This window comes from Apis florea, unplaced genomic scaffold (assembly GCF_048593485.1).
Source record: "Apis florea isolate Af1SG1 unplaced genomic scaffold, ASM4859348v1 contig_2291_pilon, whole genome shotgun sequence".
Classification (NCBI taxonomy): domain Eukaryota; kingdom Metazoa; phylum Arthropoda; class Insecta; order Hymenoptera; family Apidae; genus Apis; species Apis florea.
The window spans coordinates 3920118-3939834 of NW_028256553.1; the positions used below are offsets into that span (position 1 = coordinate 3920118).

A 19717-nucleotide genomic window follows, 5' to 3' on the forward strand; every position below is an offset into this window, starting at 1 on the left:
TTTCAAGTGAAATAAAGTATAAAATAATTATATTATATATTGTGTGATATTGTATATGAAAAATATATATGTATACTTCATGAATTGACGATTAATATAATTTCGTAAAAAAAAAAAAACATTTACTATCAAAATCAATGAAATACTTCAAATATTTTATTTTTATGAAATATTTTTCGTAATATTAAAGTATTATTTGGGGATAAATTAATAACAGATAATATTAAATTAACTAAATTTAATTAACTAATTAATAATAAAAATAATAGTAATAAAATTATATTAAATTTAAATTCAATATTCTATATGAATAATAATAAATAATTTCATAATTTAATAAATAATTAATATCATAATTATAATAAAATATAGTATAAAAATATATTTTCGATATAAAATAGGAATTTTTTTTTGCAAATACATATTCCTATTGAAAATAGATAAAACAATAGAATTTGGACAGAAAGATCTTATAATTAAAGAATTCTAAAAATATCTTTCTATATCTTTTTATTTTGCATTATTTGCATAATTTAAAAACATATGTGAAAATACACATGTGTACATATATATACATATGCACTATATTATACTTGTGTAAAATATCCTTTTATTTCATCAAATTAATTTCTGATAAATTTTTATATTTATTATAATTGTGTATTATCGATAACAATAATATGTAATCAATTATAGGCAAACCATATTTTTGTGTGAGTTGATAATTGAACGTAATTAGATGTAACAGTTATATTTTGCAATTTCATTTATCGCAATTATTATTAAGTTTTATGAAAATGATTTTCAATCACGCATATTAAACACTCACATTTTAATAATAATCACCTTAATTAATACTATAATTAAAATTTCTAATTGATTATAATATAAACGACTTATTTCTTATTACAAAAATTCTTTATAGATAATATTTCTGACATAAAAACTAAAATAAAAATTCTCATGAAAAACAGAAAACAGGAATTCACATTCACTGCTACTTTCCTCACGACATTTCCGAAGCAATCGAACCGTAATGAGAGCAAAAAGCGAAGTCGAGGTTACTGTGACTGGGAAACCAACAGGAATTGTGATTAACGTCATCGTGGTAAGGACACCGATTCGCGATGACCGTGACACGACACTTTCGAATTATCGTCCTTGGTCAAGTCTGAAATCTCTCCACTCGGTATATATTAAAATACGATCTTGGTCAACCTCTGTTCGATAGCCTTCCAATACACGTCGTCCTTTCATTCTTCATTTCTAATAAACAATCATTATTCGATCCAATCAATTCTGATTTAATTATTTTCATTATGGAATGATTTTTTTTTTATTAAACATTATCTCATTTTCATATCATTTTGTTACAATTTCACTTCGATACAATTTAATTTTAACTCTTTCAATTAATCTTCTAATATGTTTCGTTCTTAAAATTTTAGAAAACCCATATCATATTTGTATAGTTATAAAAGTTTTCATACGCTATTTTATAAGAAAATTATCGAAATTTATCTATTTTGAAAAATCTGATTTTTATATAAAATTGTTATATATGTAGAATGTAATAGATTATACATAGAGCAATTTTTTATATATAAAGAAATATTTTTTATAATAGAATACTAATAGTTTAAATTTTTTGTTCTAATTTATTTTTAAAAAACGAAACAAAAATAATACTAATATTTTAAAAATTGATTTCACTCAAAGTAATATTTTATTAATAAAAAAATTATGCCATATATAATTATTTACATACTTATATATGTTTCATATAAAATAGAAGAATAATTAATGGTTTTGATAATGTAATTAAACTTATATAAGATCTATAAGACTTCTGCGAAACTATGCATGAATAATAGAATATAAGAATTGGAAAAATTTTGAATTTTACAATATTTAATCAATAAATTAATATATAATATATAAAATTAATATAATACTGTATAACATAAAGATAAAAACATTCATATTTTCTTTAAATAATTTATTATAATATCACATTTTTCTCTATTTAATTACAAAGAAAAAATTATTATTCTTGTTTTTAATATTTTTAATGCTAATTAATTATTAATGTTACTGCATAATCAAGAATAATATTTAAATACCATATAAATGGAATTTTTGTGTTGATTGGTATTTACTAACTTAAGATAAATATTTAAAATTATTTCTTCTTATATTCGATATATTTTTTTCTTATTTTTATTTATTTATTATTACAATTAATTTATCTTCAATTTATTAATTTATTGATGTAATTAAAAAGTGAAATGATTAATTATTTTGATGTAGACTTTTATATATTTGTTTAATATTAAATAAAAATAATATATTAATTATTTATACATTTTTATATATTAATCTAATGCTCAATTTATAACTACCTATGTTTTTATAATTTACGGTATTGATTATTATAAAAATATCATTGATTCAATTGTAAATATCTAATTAATAAAAATGTTTAACAAAATTTTGTTTTCAATATTATAATATTAAGATATACAATGTCAATGTTACTTATTATTATAATTATAATATATGCATAATACATTTTTTATCTTGATTGATATGCAAAACATTCTAAAAATATCTTTCGCATTGAAATACATCATGATTGAAATACAAGTAATATAATATAATATATTTATTTTCCTATCTATTTCCTATTATAACAATTACAATAAAAAGAATGTTGAGATATAGTTGAATTCCATTATTTAACTTCAGATTACATTGAAGATTAAATAAAGAAATAGATTAAATATTTAAAATATTTAAAAAATATCACAAATTTTCTAGAACAAAATTTTCAAAATTCCATTTTAACAAACATTATAATTTACCTGAAAGATAAAAACCGAAATTAATTTCCAAAGAGGATTGTATTTCCCAACTCATTGAAAGGGATGGAAAATTCAAGTCTAACATTAACATATAACGAATTCTCGACAACGTACGTAAGAAGCATTCTTTGCTAAGCGCGTCTCCACTAGCATTTCATGGCACAACGGAAAGGTTGGCAAAATAAACGACACTCAAAAAGGAATGTGTCTCCCTTAAACAGGTGACCGAACAATTACGCAAAGTGGACAGAAACGGTGTTTCTCGCCGAGTATCCGAGTTATCGTTCACTTTTTTTGTTTTTTTATACAGAATGGAGAAAGTTCCCGCGCCAAATCGAGCAGACAAAGGATAAAGAAATGTTCGAATACTGTTGCAACGGTGAACTTCCCATTTCTGTTTTCTCATTTATTTCTATTTCGTTTCTTTCCATTTTCGTTCTCTGAAAACAAGGGAACGTCATCATTCTCATATAGTATAAATAACAAAATTTATATATATATATTAAAACAAATCTAAGAAATTTCACTTAATAAATAACATAAAATGTCTATTAAATAAAATTAGTCTAAATAAAATAAATATATAATTAGTCTAAAATTTATCTAAATAAAATACAAACTTTTATTGTAATAGAATAGAATAAAATTTAAATTATAATAAAAATTATATATTTTAACAACTTAAGATAAAAGAAATATAAAGTACATTAATTCTTCGAAATTTAAAACAATCAATTCAAAATTTGATAAATTTCATCAAAAAAAATATTAAATATTCTCTTCATCTTTCTAGAAATATCCTTTGATAAATTATATTTAATTCTTTAAAAAAGATACATTTTCTATATTTACTAATAAAATATTCGATTTACTTTCCAGGAAATTTTCCAATGATCAAAATCATTGACTCGATCAGAAAAGCCTAATCTAAACTCGGACTTATTTTTTTTTTCAATCTGAGATTTCCATTTACATTAATCTCTCATGTATACACCTCATCAATTGAAAGCTTTCCCCACGTATGGTTTATTCCAAAAAAAGGCTTTCCCATAATTGGAAATAAAAGTCGTATCGACGATTTTCATTGACCTTGAACATTTTACATGTTTGTCATAGAAATCGACTTATAAACATATATAAATAATAATTTAGAAGAAAAATAAGAAGCATTCAATTTCTCGGTTTAAACTATTTCTATTTAAAGTTATTTGAAAATCAATGTCCAAAAATATGCGAAGCTCATTCTACATCTACAATATAATAGAACTTCATTTATACTAAGCTATCATTATCAGAATTACATGAATATCTTCATAATATAATAGAATTGAAAATATATATATTGTATCATTCATATAAATTATTGGTTAAATTATTAATTGGTTAGAAACTTCTTTTTTCTTATTATATAAATAATCTAATCATATGAACTTACTTACTAGATTCATATGTGTAAACGATGTTCTATTGTAATAAAACAATGAATAGAATGATAAAATATACTGTTACTATCTATTGAAAAAATATTGATGACTTTAAAAGAAAATTGTTTTCTATCCTCCAAATTATGATACGATATTCATTATTCGACTTTATCTTTATATGTAATTTTATATATTATGAATAAATGAATTAAAATTGTTATAATATCATAATATAAATGATATTCGTAATTAAAAATTTTCCATAATAATAATAATAATAATAATAATAATGACATTTAAAAATTTATCATATCCTATCAAAAGAAATTGAAGCCATTAACTTATTTCATAGAATTAAAAAATTTTTAAAAATATCTTATCAAAATTTTGCAAATTTAAAATTTTCTCGTGCAAAATCTGTTAAAATAAGTAAAATTACTGATATTGAAATTTGTAGGATTAATAGTAAGATCTAAAGATTCAGAGGGGAGAGTAATTACAAACTTTTCGTGAATATATTTGAATTATAAGAAAATAGTTCTTTAACTCTAACTCTTTGTAATCTCTTTTTTTCTCTTTTTTTTTTTTTTTTTTTAACATCTTAAGCCTTAAGCAAGACGCATTTCACAGGACAGGATTCTTAATCTATCGACGTACATCGAAATCCAAGAATCAACTGACACCACTTTGAATCCACTTTGTTACTTAATAAAATCCAAGTTCCCGAAGCGATTGCACCACCGCATCGACCAGAAAGAAACGAGGGAAACGAGGTTCGCGCGCGGAACAGAGGCGGCTGGTTGCATTATTCGTGGCATTTTTATCGGCGCCGGTTGGCCTTGCGGACATTACCTCCGTGTTCCATTCACTGCTGCAAAACAGGCGAGATCATCGTAGAAGATCTTTACTAACGAACCGCGAGGAATCGTGCCTCGTTCGTTTTCATAGTAAAAGAGTTGTCGGTAAATTTATGATAATTTAATATACGATTTTATCCGGATTCGAACGGAATAAAGAGATTCCTGCAAACAAAGTTTGCAAAAACGGTGATCTAACAGTGAATTTATGGTTTCTATCAAGTGCCTCTTCATTTTTTGGAGGATTTATGTGGAACGTTAACAAAGAAATTATATCCTTTCGTTTCACTTCCTTTTGTTTCATTCTGCACATTAAGCTATATTTTAGTTATTACACTTTTTTTATATGTTTCTTTTCGGTTTCTTTTTTTTCATATTATATAATTTAAAATAAAAGTGATAAATATTTAATATAAATATTAAATATATAATATATAAATAATTTAATAATTATAATATTAAAGTAATGATATATTTTTTATTTTTAAATGGCAATATAAATATATTAAAAGTTAAAAACATATTTATTTATTTACAAATCTATTTGAAATTAGATGAAGTATAATATCAATTGATCAATTTTTGTGAAAAATAGATATATACATCCATCAAATTCAATTCTTTAAATTATTATTCTTGTTTTATAAATTTCTAATGTAATATTATATATCTTTCATTAAAATATCGTAATTTAAAAGAAATACAATCTTATACATATTAATTCTTTATGAATAAACTTTCTTTCAATTTTTTATTTAAGCTACTGAAAATGTGGCATATATCTGTTTTCCATTAGATCCTTCAATTATTAATTATAATTATGTTGTGAACAATCCAATTTCATTATATTAAATCGTTTAACAATTTATGCTTTAACAATTTATAAATAAAAATTTATTAGAAATCTTGAAAATATGACTGGATGAATTAGTCTTCAACTTATCAACACTAAATTTTTTCTTAAGAAATTTCAATCTAAATAAACCAATTGATCATAATTGAGCAATTTAAGAAAATAAATTCATCAAAAAATTTAAATAAAACAAAAAATATGTAAAAATTATTACTAAAAGAATATATATTTTTAAACTATCATCAAAAATATTCATTGTCATGACGGACATAATATTTTATAAATAATTAGAAAAATTGGAATAGATATAGATAAAATAACATATTTATCTTATTTTATATAAAAATGATTTTAAAATAAAATGATTTAACACTTCTTTTATAATTTCTTATAGCGTTAATTTTTTGCGACTGGATATTAATTTACAGAGTAATTAAGAAAAGGATATAAATCGAATTGTTAAAATAATTTTATAACATAAAATCTAAGTTTCTTGCAAAAAGAAGATAAATATTATTTTATCCACATATTCATTCTAATTTAATTAAAAATATTACAAAAATTTCCATTCACAAAAAGATACATATTCTTTTTAGAAAGAATAATATTGATTCTAATCATCATACACAATTATATTTATCTTTCAAGAGAAATTTTAGAGATTTTCGTATACCACAAAACACCAATCTTAATCCAAATAATAATTTTCAAACAAATTTTCTCATTAATATAATATATCATAAATCTAATTTAATCTATTTTCGAATTAATTCGATTGAAAAAACTCATTTCACGTAAAAGCAAAGTTTCTTGAAACCCTTCATTTTGTGATTGATGACAAATACGATAGATTTTATTTATATAATTCATACTATCTCGCTCAAAAGTGTAGAAATATTCAATTAATGAAGAACTTGACGTTTGTTTTTCTGAATTTACTTTATACAGTTTTTTTTATGAGCAAGCCAATTATCGTTCGTGATTCCGTTTTGTAATTAATCGAGGAATTATGTGAGGTGGCTCGTGCTGGCGAATAATTACATGCATATTTAATAAAGACTTGCATAAGGCAATCCGTTATATTAGTGAACATCGAGTCGTGAATATTTTGAACAGTTCTGTTAATAGGAAACCAGAGTTGTGAGCGTCATGAATTTTCTAATTATTATACGTATTTTTTTAAAGAAATTATTTGTATTTTTAAAATTTGTTTGAATACAATTGATAATATTTATATTTTTATATTTTAAAGTGAAAAGTTAATAAAGAGAGAAATTATTGATGACATACGACTAGTTGATGGAACATTGAATGAAATAAGTCAAGAATATAATATTAATCTTTTGCAACATTTTTAAATTCATTTAAGAAAAGTTAAAATTTCATTTTTAAATATCTTTTATTATCTGATTATTATTTTAACTTGTTTTTGAAGAAATATATTAAATAATAAAATAGAAATATTAATAAATAAATTTAAAGTATTTTTGGAATTTTTGAAAGATTTCATTTAATTTTAGAAAAAATTAAGAATAAAATACAAGATATAAGAATACTATAGTGTTAAAAAAAAAGAACATCATATATGTATAATATTCATTACATAATTAAATTATTAATTACACAGAAAAAGAATTTAAAAATTTTTAATCATTATTTTTTATTGTTATAAAATTTCCACTTGAGTCAGTTTATAATAATAATATAAAAATAAATAAAAATAAATATGGAATTTTTTCAATTATTATTCATTATTATTATTGCAAAAATTCAATTCGATGTAATTAATGTAATTAGTAGTCATATATTTGAAATATAACAACTCAAAGGCGTATTATTTACCCATAATAAGAAATTAAAAAATTTCTAATTGGTCTTTTTAACTCAATTAGAATTTCCATTCACTTTTTCATTAGATAAAATTTTTCATAGATTTGAATAAAAATTCAATAAAACTCGAAAATATGCTATTAATGCCTATTATTGATTAAAAAAATTCTAATTATTATTTTCTCTTTTTAATGTCTCAAAAATTCAATTTAAATTAATCACATATTACAATTTCTTTATTTTTATCTTTCTATTATCAGATTCAAATAAAAAATACTATACAATTCATTTTCAATTACCAATATCCTTATTATTTTACTTCCAAAATATAAATTCTTAAACTCTCCATATTAAATTCAGAAATTCAGTAGAAAAAAACTATCTAATAAATTCAAACACATCATTTATCTCGCGCATTTCCGCAAGTTCAGCTTCGATTAACGATAAGAATCTTAATGATGTTATCCTATAATCTTCACTTGGCTCGTTTGATCAATGATAAACAGTAGCGATTGAGTGGATGCGCGCGCAGTGTGCGATAGTCGATTCTCGATCCGATCGAGATATCGAAGAAGAGGAGTAGAATGCGCGCGAACGCCATAAGCCGCTTGAAACCGTTATACCGTTTGTAACACACAAAGTATCGGCATTATTTTCTAATGCTCTTGCGTTGTTCGCAGGTCCTAATTTCTCTGGTTTATATGTTGGTATACATCAACCTGGTGAAGATCGGTTTCATTTCGCCCGTCATTTCCGTTCTGTTTTTGCATGGAACGATTATTCATCAGTTATACACATGTTTCACGTATTTCTGAGTTTACCTCTTAACCTCTTATTTTTAATGGGAAGATTTTTGCTATTTATATTAAAATAATTGCATTTAAAATTATCTCTATGGGTAATTATTTCTATATGATTAGAATATATCGTCACAATATTCATAAGATACATCATTATGATGGAATATAGCATAATCTGTGATAAAAACGTGATGACAATTATATATTATTGAGTCAATATTATTTAGTCGAAAGAATAAATCTATTATTCTAATTAATGTGTGCAAAAATTTGAAATTGTTAAAGCAAAAAAAATAATATAATTTATACATGCTTGTCGAAAGTAACATAAATTGACAAAACTTTGTAATTTTATATTTTTTAATCTTGTATTTTTAAATGTAGAATATATTTTAAAAGTATCATGTGACTTGTGTCATCTCAATAGAGTCGTTTTGTTTATGATATATTTCATATTAAGAGCTTGAACAATGAAGAATTAGTAAAAATTTTTATGGAGTATTAAATGATTTTGAGTAACGCATAGTATATGTAGTTGATTTGAAGTAGAAATCATTTCAAAAAATTGCAAGATTATTTATACTTTTTTTGTATATTTTTGTATACATTAATGCATTGTGTAAATATCAAAATGTATTAATGTACTTACGTTGAAAATTTATTAAGATAAGTTTAAAAAATATTTTAATATTTATTTCATTTTACAATTTTAATAGCAATAAAAGATGAGGAAAGAAACAAAGCATATTTTTATTGTGAATATGAATATATAGAATTAAAGTAAAATACTTTTTCGATTAATCAATTTTCGACATAATAATATATGTTATAATTTAATTTCTAATTTTTTTTACTTATAATATAATTTTACTTATTATTTTTTATAGGAAATAAAAAAGCGCTTTGATTTGCATATAAAGTATATTATTCTATTTAAGAAATCTTTAAAATGTTTCTGGATTATATATATCAAGTGATTCATTACTGGAAATTATTTAATTTTGCTCAATGAAATTTTTATCCAATACTAATGTTTTAAAAATGATTAGATAATTTAATTGTATTTAAAGGACTATTATTAAAACTAGAAGCTGAAATAATTTCAAATATTTAGTATTTATATAAATTAATAAATTTTAAGCTCGGATAAAAATAATAAATTCTAAATATTTAAGAGCCAAATCAAAAACGCCAAAAATTCAAATTGTAACGATTAAATACAGAAGTAAAATATAAATAAATTCAAGAAATAACTATAAATAATTTATTATTAATTTTAAAGAATATTTTCAAAACATTAAAACAAATGAGATTTATATAAAATGTAAATTATGATTTACTAATGAGTCATGTTAAATATTAAAATCATAAACAAAAATTAAGGCTACAGTTGTCATTCGTTACGTATCTAATTTATTACTTTATTAATTATATTTAAAAGATTTAAAAGTAGTATATAGCAATATTTTTTAAATTTAAAACTCCTCATCCTTTTAAAATATTAAATCAAATGGGTTACGATTTATAAAATTTTAAATTTAATTTCTCATTTTTAATTTTATACTTATATTATACTTATACTAATAAAAAAACATATAAAACATTTACTAATCTTTTATATAATACACAAATTCAAATTTTCTAAATATCAATTTAATCGACGAATTGAATCCTTTTTCTAACGCACTAACACAACAAGTCCAACGAGTTTGATGTTGACTCGTCAAACATTCCCAAAAGATATAATATATAAACGTCATAGTAACAAACATACTAAGAAACATCAGCTAATTTCTATTCTTATAGTTTATCGCAGGAAAACGGTTGCATGTAAGTACACATGGTACGCGAATAATTCCTTCTCGGTGAGAGCTGGCTGCCAGAGTCATGTAAAAGTGGATGTCCTATTAATGGAAAACAACTCGCGTTATCTCGGCTTCCACGCGGAAGAACAGCTGTCACAAGCGAAGGAATTGTCGTTGAACCTGTCAGCTTCCTATCTATCATGTTCTCCTATATATCGATCATAACCAAAATCGTCGATATATATCAACACGACAAAAGCCTTCCTGCATCACGTGGAATTGCACAACGCGTTCCACGACAAGTCTTTTCTCCCTTCTCGAGGCGACGAATTAGAAAGTGTTTAACGCGTTTCCAACCGCTGCTGGTTTGTGTGATGCAAATATCGTTTGCACAAGAACGAGACACGGGAAAATTGTATAAAACTCGCTTGTAGTATTGCTATTTTTTTACTGGATTTGATATGATTAAATTATTTTTATCGAATCATGATTTACATGTTGTTTTTCGTCTAATGTTGCGAAATAGAATTCTTTATTTGCAGATGTACACTAACGTGAGATTGTAAAATATTTTTTTGATATGAGTTTATTCTTTTTGTAAAAAAAAAAAATATTTTTTCGAAATATTCATATTGATTTTTTGGATAACCAAAACTTATTCTCAAAGTTAATCTATTCGAATATTTATAAATATATAATTTTCTTAGAAACTGATAGATAGATAATTTTATTCAGACTTTAATCTTCGAATTGAAGAACTAAATATCATCAATACGTGAAATTTAATTAATTAATAAATTTTCTTTCACTCAATTCAATTTAACAAAAAATGAAATTATTATTCCGGACATAGTCATAACACTCACTCAAAATTATAACATCATCAAAAAATACAAAAATATAAAACGTCACGAAGAAAACTCACCCTCAGATCGTGTTTCCACAACACAAGCGAAGAGCAACACCACCGCCAACAATTTCGTGAACCAAAGTCTCCACATGTCTTCGCCCATCTGTTTCCCCGCTGTCACGGAGTTACGAAATCAGAGGATGCACACTCTCATGTAAATCGGTCCAAACGTTACAACGTTACCTCGTTACATCGGCACCAAAATCGACTTTTCCCTTCTTTTACACTATTCCGTATCGATCACCTTTACCGTTCGATCCAAAATCAAACAAACAATCAATTTCAAAAATCCTTATTTTTCTCATCCAAAAATAATTCTACCAAAACCGGCACGTTGAACGAAAACGTTTTTAAAAAAATTACAATAAATCCAAAAAAACAAATCCAATCTCCTTTTAAACAAGGGATAGGGGTGTTGTTTGGAAAAAGCGATAAGTCTTTTCCTCTTCTTATTGTCACAGTCTGTTCACGAAGATACGAAAAATTTTCCACCTGGTCACCAGACAGTGCGGTTAACGAGAGCTCCGGTACTCGAGCAACCGACCGATTGACCTTTCTCCCGGGTGCGTAACTTTGTCTGTGTCCCGGTGAGGACTGAAGGGGAAGCAAGGCCCGCCGCCGGCTGTTGGGAACCGGAGAAAGGTGTATCGAGAGAGAGGCCAGAGGCGAGCCGGTAAGGCCCCTCTTCTATCACTCCTGTTCCCCCTCCCTGCCCGATTCAACGGTCCCTCTCTTTTCCTCAAATGGATATGGTGGTTCCTTTTCGTCCTCGTTGTCGTCTTTGTGGCGAGAGGGATCGTTTTGTCTGTCGCGATACTCTTTCCTTCTTTGCCGGATTGTTATTGTCATTGTAATTGCGCACGCGCCGTTTCGATTGCGAGGTTTGTTTGTACTCGCGCCAACTTACCGAGGGCTATGACGCGGCCTTGCTTCTTATCTCTGAAGAGAATACCTCGTTGTCTGGAGGTGGGTGGAGAGAAAGAGATCAAAAGAAGAATCAAGAGGTTCTTTAAATCGATGGGGGTGAAATTAATAAGTGTGGATGGGGGATGAGGGGGTTGAGGAGGAGAGATGATGTAATGATTGAGGAGTTGGAAATAATACTTGAAAATTGAGGAATGAGAATAATGGAATAGTTGAAAGGGTATAATAAGGGTATGAGAATTGATATGATTGAGAGTTGAGAAGATATTAATTGTATTTATTGAAAATTCATGATTATGAATTGGGGAATTATAAGTTAGTCAAAATTAAAACGTGAAATGATATATAAATTGTAGAAGATAAGTTGAGATTATTTGTATTTTATATATTTATAAGATTTGGAAATGATATTGGGAGGGGTGAGAAATGAAAGTAATGGAATAATAATTTAAAAAATGTAGAAATCAATGATAATCCATTGAAAATTGGAATATGGAGGGATAAAAAAATTATAAAAAATTAAAAATAGAAAAGTTGTTTAAATAGAATTAAATTAAATTAGAATAAATCGAAAGATATCTATGTATACTAAGCATACATAACGTAGTTAAAATTTAAAAAATTAAGTCGACAGATTAAAAAACAAAAAAGAATTCCACATTTTTTTCAAAACCTATAAAACATTGCCCAACAAAATATCTTGTGAAATTTATATTCATAAAGAAAGTTGTTCGATTAATTCCAGTTCCGTTCTTTTTCGCCTCTTTCCTGTCTTACCCGTCGTTCCAGTATCGCGACTTTCGAGCTATATTATAAGACCACCCGTTACGTGGTAATTCAACCGAATGCACCAATGGAGTCGAGACGCCGTTACAACTGGCACATTCGCGTTAATTTACTTGTCAAATCTCTGCTCCACTAATTGGAAGACTCATTCTTGGTCATTTTCCATTACGATAAACCGTAAGCTCACATTTGATCGGAATTGAATTATCAAGAAAACGATTATCAATAAGTATGAATCGTATAGCCGTTGTTCGGTCTTTATGATAATGGATAATTTTGAAAAAAGAAATCCTTAGGATGAAACGATCCATTGATTAAATTTGAATACGTTCAATCGAGTCTCGATTAATTCTGTAAATTGTCTTCAATTAAACATCAAATTAATTTGTATTTGATCGTTTCTCATCTGTTCACTCCTATCTTGTGAACAAGTACGTCCGTTAACCGTGGAATACGAATGTTTGATCGATGAATATTTATCGGCGAAAGAAAGGCGGGAAAATATGGAGGTTCTTAACATACTCTACTATCTACTATGTGAATAGAATTTGTCTAAAATTACTTTCAAAAATAACGGATCTTTGATTTACTTTTTTTAAAAGAGAAAAGTAATTTATGCGAAATGATAATCCGAAAGTAACGATCCACTAGTTAGACAGTTCTTTTCAAATGTTTGGAAATATTTCGTGTGAAATATTCTATCGAAACACTTATCTAAATAATAACTAAAAACTGAAAAAAGTGGAAATATTTGAGTTTTAATTAAAATGTAACAGTGAATAAAACAATCGTTACATTTTATTACAGAAGAAATATTATGCATTTTATATAGTAATATTTTATCAAATTTTAAATTTAATCCTTTTAAATTTTATTAGATACATATATATGAAATATCTTACTGTTGAATTGTTAAATTAAAATAATAATATTGATTATATACATCTTTAGAAATAACGATAATATGTAAAGAAGTAACGATAACTGTAAATTATTATTACAGATATAATACGAATATTAATTTTGTTATTGTAAAAAAATTTTATATATTCATTCTAATAAAATTTAATTGAAAGTTTGGCAATAAAACATTAAAATTTAATATTAATAAAACTGCTGTAATAAATTAATTGCTGATTAATTCCTCCTATAAAGAAGGAAATTTCATTTATAAATATTTACGAAATTTTTAACAATGCAATAAATATTTAAGATTGAAATGTTGAAAAACCATTTTATTCCTTATTCATGTTTCGTGTGTATTTATTTCGCATTTATCTTATTATTATTAGATATGTTCTTTAATTATAATTTTGTATCACATATTCAAAATTTACGATAATAATTATAATAAATTTGAAATGAATTATTTACAATTTTATTTTTATTTTATATTTTGGTATATTTTTCTATATTTTATGTTCTATATTTCTATATTTTTCTATGTCTTTCACATATAATGTATTATAATAATAATATTGATAGAATTTTCGAAAAGAATAAATATCAATTTAAACAATTTGAAGTGATAAATATATATATAAAAAATAAAAAAAATTAGCTAATAAGAATTACATAAAAATTTTAATTCTAATATTTGTTACTTTTCAATAAAGCTATAAAGTTTTATTAAAAATTCTATCATTTCATCTAGAGACATTTAATAAACATATTATAATTACGAACTATAATAAATATAAAATCTATAATAAATATAATTAAAAAAATCTACAAATTTATATATAATAAATGTAATAAAAATCGAAACTATCAAAATAAAAAATTCCTATCCTACCGAAATATAATATCTAAATATAAAATAATAATAAAAATTTAAAAAACCGATAGAAATGCATTATAATCGCAACAAATAACAAAAAATAGTAAACTTATCCATAAAATCTTCCATACATTTAATTTTCTACGAGTAATAAACGTTCTACCACCCACGAATCTCTCAATGTCTCTTTTAGAACCATCCTGTATGCTTCTCCAAGATTCAGTTTCTTGGAATGTTCCTCTTAGGAAGCCAATCTTACCAACCATCTCCCGATAAGGTGGTCCACCTGTTGATCAGGCTTGAATGAACTCGATGGTAAAATGGGCACGATTCTTGAAGGAAGCTGTACGATATAATGGCTCCTCAAGGTGGGAGGTTCGCATTATAGGTGGCGACCCGAGGACCTACATTTACGGAGCGGACTCTTCTCTTTTCCCGGTGTATCTGCCTCGTCTCCTCTCGAGTATTCGTGTCGATGTCGGTTGACTTGCTTACCAACCGATTCTCTCAAATACCGTCGTCGAGATTCCACTGGAGAAATTACTCCCTTCCTCCGATTCTTTCTTTTCTCCATATCCTTTTTTTTTCTTTTTTTTCCTCTTTCTATCTCTCTCTTCCTATTTTGTTTCTTTCTTCTTTGCATCACCCAGAAGCGTCACGCTTCTGGACCGCGAAATTGAACGATGTCGCGGAGAAAATGTCTAAGGAGAGATTTACAAAAGAGTATGTTAAATAATCATCGTGCAAAATTAAATGATTTTAATATTTAGATAAGAAGAATTTGTTCAATCCTTTGTATAATTTTTTGTATAATTATAAATTAATATAATTAAATGATCGCAAAAAGCAAGAATAAAATGAAATTTAAGAGATATTCAATTTGATATAATATATATAATATATATAATATATATAATAATTATATATATATATAGTGTAATACATTAACATTTTTCAAACAAAAGATTATTTATATTTACAAATTAAAACTTTAATCTGCATGGATAATTAAAGACAAAATATGTAAACCTACAAAACTAATTCCGATTCTTTGATGTCTAATAAAATTATTTCGATTTTCACTAAAATTTTATGGAAATATTATAAATAGCATTGGTATGATTTATGAAATATTTTTTATAGTATCTATTTATTTTTCTAACAATACATTTCTTTTAATATTCGATGAATTTTTGAAAAAATTCTTACAGAAAGTAAAACTTTATAAAATTTTGTTCTGTATTTTCAATTTATTTTTATATTTTTTTTATAAAAAATTTTGTTCTTTCCTGACTGTTTACAATTTTTGCTGAGTCACACTATTTGGCAATCCCGTTACTTTTCAGGTAAACTTTACACTTTATATTGTTACATTTCACAATTATCATATAGAATATAATATTTGGTAAGAATACACCAAAAATGTAATGCAATTCCAACAAAATCGTATTTCTATTTCTTTTTTGATAATTAGATACCATCGACTTCATTGTCAGCTATTTTTACGCTCGCTTAAACTTTACGATCTCTTGATGTTCTTGCATTCCTAATTATATCCGATGTTAATCCACCCTCTTAAACGAACTAGTATAGCTCAATTAGAAAGTTGATAGTCCAACTATTTTTGATTTTTGTCTTCTTCAATGAATATGCGGAAGAATGATGAGACAATGGAAATATGTATCAGGGTGTGGAATTCAAACTATTATTATAGAAGAAAAATTGCAATCATAGTTTGAATTATTTATTCAGAAATTGATAATTTTGAGGTTAATATTTGTTGGGCTTGATTGAGGCCAAATTTTATAAACAAATGGTTTTATTAAATAAATATTTATTTTAATGAACTTCTTTAATAAATTTTCAACAATAAGAAAATATACTAAAAATTATTATTGCTAACAACACTTCAAACACATAACTATTATATGATTTTTGTTTATAATGTAAAATTCTAGAAAGTTATTTTATGTGATGAAAATAATATATATCATGTATACTTATAATTAAATAGTTGATGTTTCCAATATTACAATTAGAATGAGAACAGTTTTTCATTTTTTTTATATCTTGTTCGAAATAAAAAAATGTTATATCTCTCACGTCTTATTATTCTCAATAAATAAACTTTAATATTAAATCAATCGTAATTATTAATATTATTATATTATTATAATTATAATTATTATAATTATCTATATTATGCAATTTATGATAAATAAACTAATTACATGTAAATATACGTAAATACATTATGCATAAAAAGTTCGTGAAATATTTTTCGATTTTTATTAACAACATTACAGCTATTTTTTTATTGAGTTATATTACATTTGTTTATATTATTAGGAACAATTTTTATTAATTATATAGTCTAATAGAAAAAATTATCGTAGTTATTAATATTGAAAAACAAAAAACATGTATTTTTTAAAACAAAGAATATGTATATTTAAATAGTGAGATGATGAGATAGCTTCCTGTATGCAATATGTAAATAAGTATTCTAATATAACCTAATAATCGAAAATTATAATAAAGAGTTGTATTAATATATCATAAAACGACAGAGTATATCTATTGATAATTTAGCAAAGCAAAAGCTTCGCTAACTTTCACTCTTATCCACGTGATCGATCCCCTCTTTGTTTTTCTTTTCTGTACTCTTCTAAAGAAATTCCTTACAATTGAGATATATTGTTGCAATAACTTCATTTATAACATCTATTATATGTGCATATTTTTTATATTGATAATTAATTCGTTTGAAAAATTGTTCGGATTCTCATAATTTAAAATACTTTATTAAATTATTTTATTACATTAATAATTCAAAGATGAATAAACATTGAAATTGATTTGAAATAATGAAATACAACTTTTAAGATAGAACATTATTTTCAAAGAATATTTTTAAGATTTTTTACAAAATAATTCTTTTTAATATATTTTTAAAATTAAAATAAGATGCAAAACGTAAGTACTTTTAATCCTTTTCGATATATTATTAATTGTTTAAAGGATCACAGTATTTATAATCAAATATTTATTTCATATTACAGTTATTAATCTATATATAGTTATTAAATTATAATATTATAGTTATTAAATTATAATATTCGATCTTTATTCTGAAAATTGCTTTTTATAATTTTTTGATTTTGATTTGATCATTAAAATTTATTAGGAATTAATTATTCGACGTTTTTTATTAAAAAAAAAAATAAAATCTTGAATACAATGTTTTTATTTTTATTATAATTTATTATTTTACTTATATAATTATTTGTTCTTTGTTTTCATATAATCAAACAAAGAAATAACGAAATAATACGCATATATATACAAAAATGCATATTAGTGTAATAAATTTATGCAGTAATTTATGTAATGACCCATATATTCGTTCAATATTTCATAATCAATATTTTTTTTTCCCTATTGTATTTTTTTCTTTAGTTCTTTTTATTTTAAATGGAAAATTGGCAGAAACGAGAAAAATTAACAGAACATTTCATAAATAAAAAAAATCAAAATTGTTTGTATTTATTTTTTTTTAAATAAAGGATGAAAAGAAACAAAATATATTTTTTATAAAATTTATTCTATTTCCATAATACATTCTATCAATTGATTATTTTCAGATGAATCAATTGATTTATTTAGTGAATTTTCAATATCTTCAAGTTTAACTTCTTCAGAAGAATTTTGTAGTTTTTTTGAAACTTTTGTTTGAATATCTTTATTTTCTTTTGATTCTTTATTTGCTTTTTTTAATGCTTCATTTAAATGTCTTTTACCAAATCTTCTAAATTTAAAATTAGTCATATATCTTAATTCACCATTCCAATTTCTTAACATTTCGCATTGAGTTGGATTTAAAATATCAGGAATTTCTGAAACATAAAAAAATTTATAAATATATAAATGCGCATTAAAAATAATGAAAATTTGGTATATACAATAATAGTTATAACAATAATATATAACAATAAGACAAGTTGTAATTATATACCTATTCCACATGTATCATACTCTTCTTGTTCTCTTTCTCTACTCATTCTTAACACATCTTCCCTACTTGCATGTTGCTTATTTCTCTTGTAACTTATAGACCTTTTTATAACAATTTGTTCCATTTCTTCATCATGTCTTGCTATATATCTTTAAATAAAATACAAAAATAATTAATCATATCTCTAATTTATAATCCTATCTTACCTACGTTTCTAGCAAACGAGCAGTTAATTCTGGAGTATAAGGACAAATATCTGGAATCATATTTTCTTTGATCCATAACATTTTTTCTCCTACTAAATTTTGTTTAATCAAGCCATTAATTTTTGCTTTTTGCCTATTTGTTATTCTAAAAAAAATAAAATATTTGTTTTATTAATATACAATATAAAACATAATATAAAAATATAAGATATAATATAAATCATGTATAAAAATATAAGATATAAAAAGATTGCAATAATTAATTAAATTTACTTTCTGGTTCTTTTTGCAATTGCAATAGATTTTCTACTATTTGGATGCGCAACTTTCTTTGCTTTTAGAAACTCTTTTCTCATTGCAGTAGCCTATAAAATAAAACAACATATATAAATAAATTTTCTAAAATAATAAATCATATATTTTATTCAAATATAATAATCTTACCATGTTTGTGGTTTATTATAATTAAAATTCTATCCTTCAAAACTTCAATTGAAAACATATGAAAACCTAACCTATTTCTCGAATAAGAAAATTAACTATAACCATAGACTATAATCTACTATAGCTTAACCTTAGAACATATATATTTATAGATACGATTCGTATAACGATTTAAGTAAAGATAATAAAAAAATATATGAGAATAATAAAGAATATCAT

The 19717-nt window shown here is 24.1% G+C and overlaps 2 protein-coding genes across 3 annotated transcripts in view; both read right to left on the bottom strand.

Moving 5' to 3' along the window:
- LOC100869349 (uncharacterized) overlaps positions 1-12004 on the bottom strand; it is a 125677-nt gene extending 113673 nt beyond the window's left edge. For both annotated transcript variants that reach the window (XM_086903449.1, XM_086903451.1), the window contains exon 1: positions 11359-12004. In XM_086903449.1, coding sequence (XP_086759575.1) covers positions 11359-11446 — 88 coding nt within the window. In that variant the 5' untranslated portion in view covers positions 11447-12004. The remainder of the gene's footprint in view (positions 1-11358) is intronic.
- Positions 12005-18064: 6060 nt separating this feature from the next.
- Positions 18065-19646, bottom strand: LOC100872850 (translation machinery-associated protein 16 homolog). The gene is made up of 5 exons (XM_086903427.1): positions 19499-19646; positions 19328-19419; positions 19059-19199; positions 18849-18997; positions 18065-18729 (listed from the first exon to the last, which is right to left on the bottom strand). The coding sequence occupies exons 1-5, from the start codon at positions 19499-19501 to the stop codon at positions 18434-18436; spliced, it is 681 nt and encodes a 226-aa protein (XP_086759553.1). The 5' UTR covers positions 19502-19646; the 3' UTR covers positions 18065-18433.
- Between the last annotated feature and the right edge of the window lie 71 nt (positions 19647-19717).

Coding starts and splice junctions, on each gene's coding strand:
- LOC100872850 (XM_086903427.1), bottom strand. Junction 18,998..19,058: donor ACTGCTCGTTTGCTAGAAAC/GTAGGTAAGATA, acceptor TTTTATTTAAAG/ATATATAGCAAGACATGATG. Junction 18,730..18,848: donor GTATGATACATGTGGAATAG/GTATATAATTAC, acceptor TTTATGTTTCAG/AAATTCCTGATATTTTAAAT.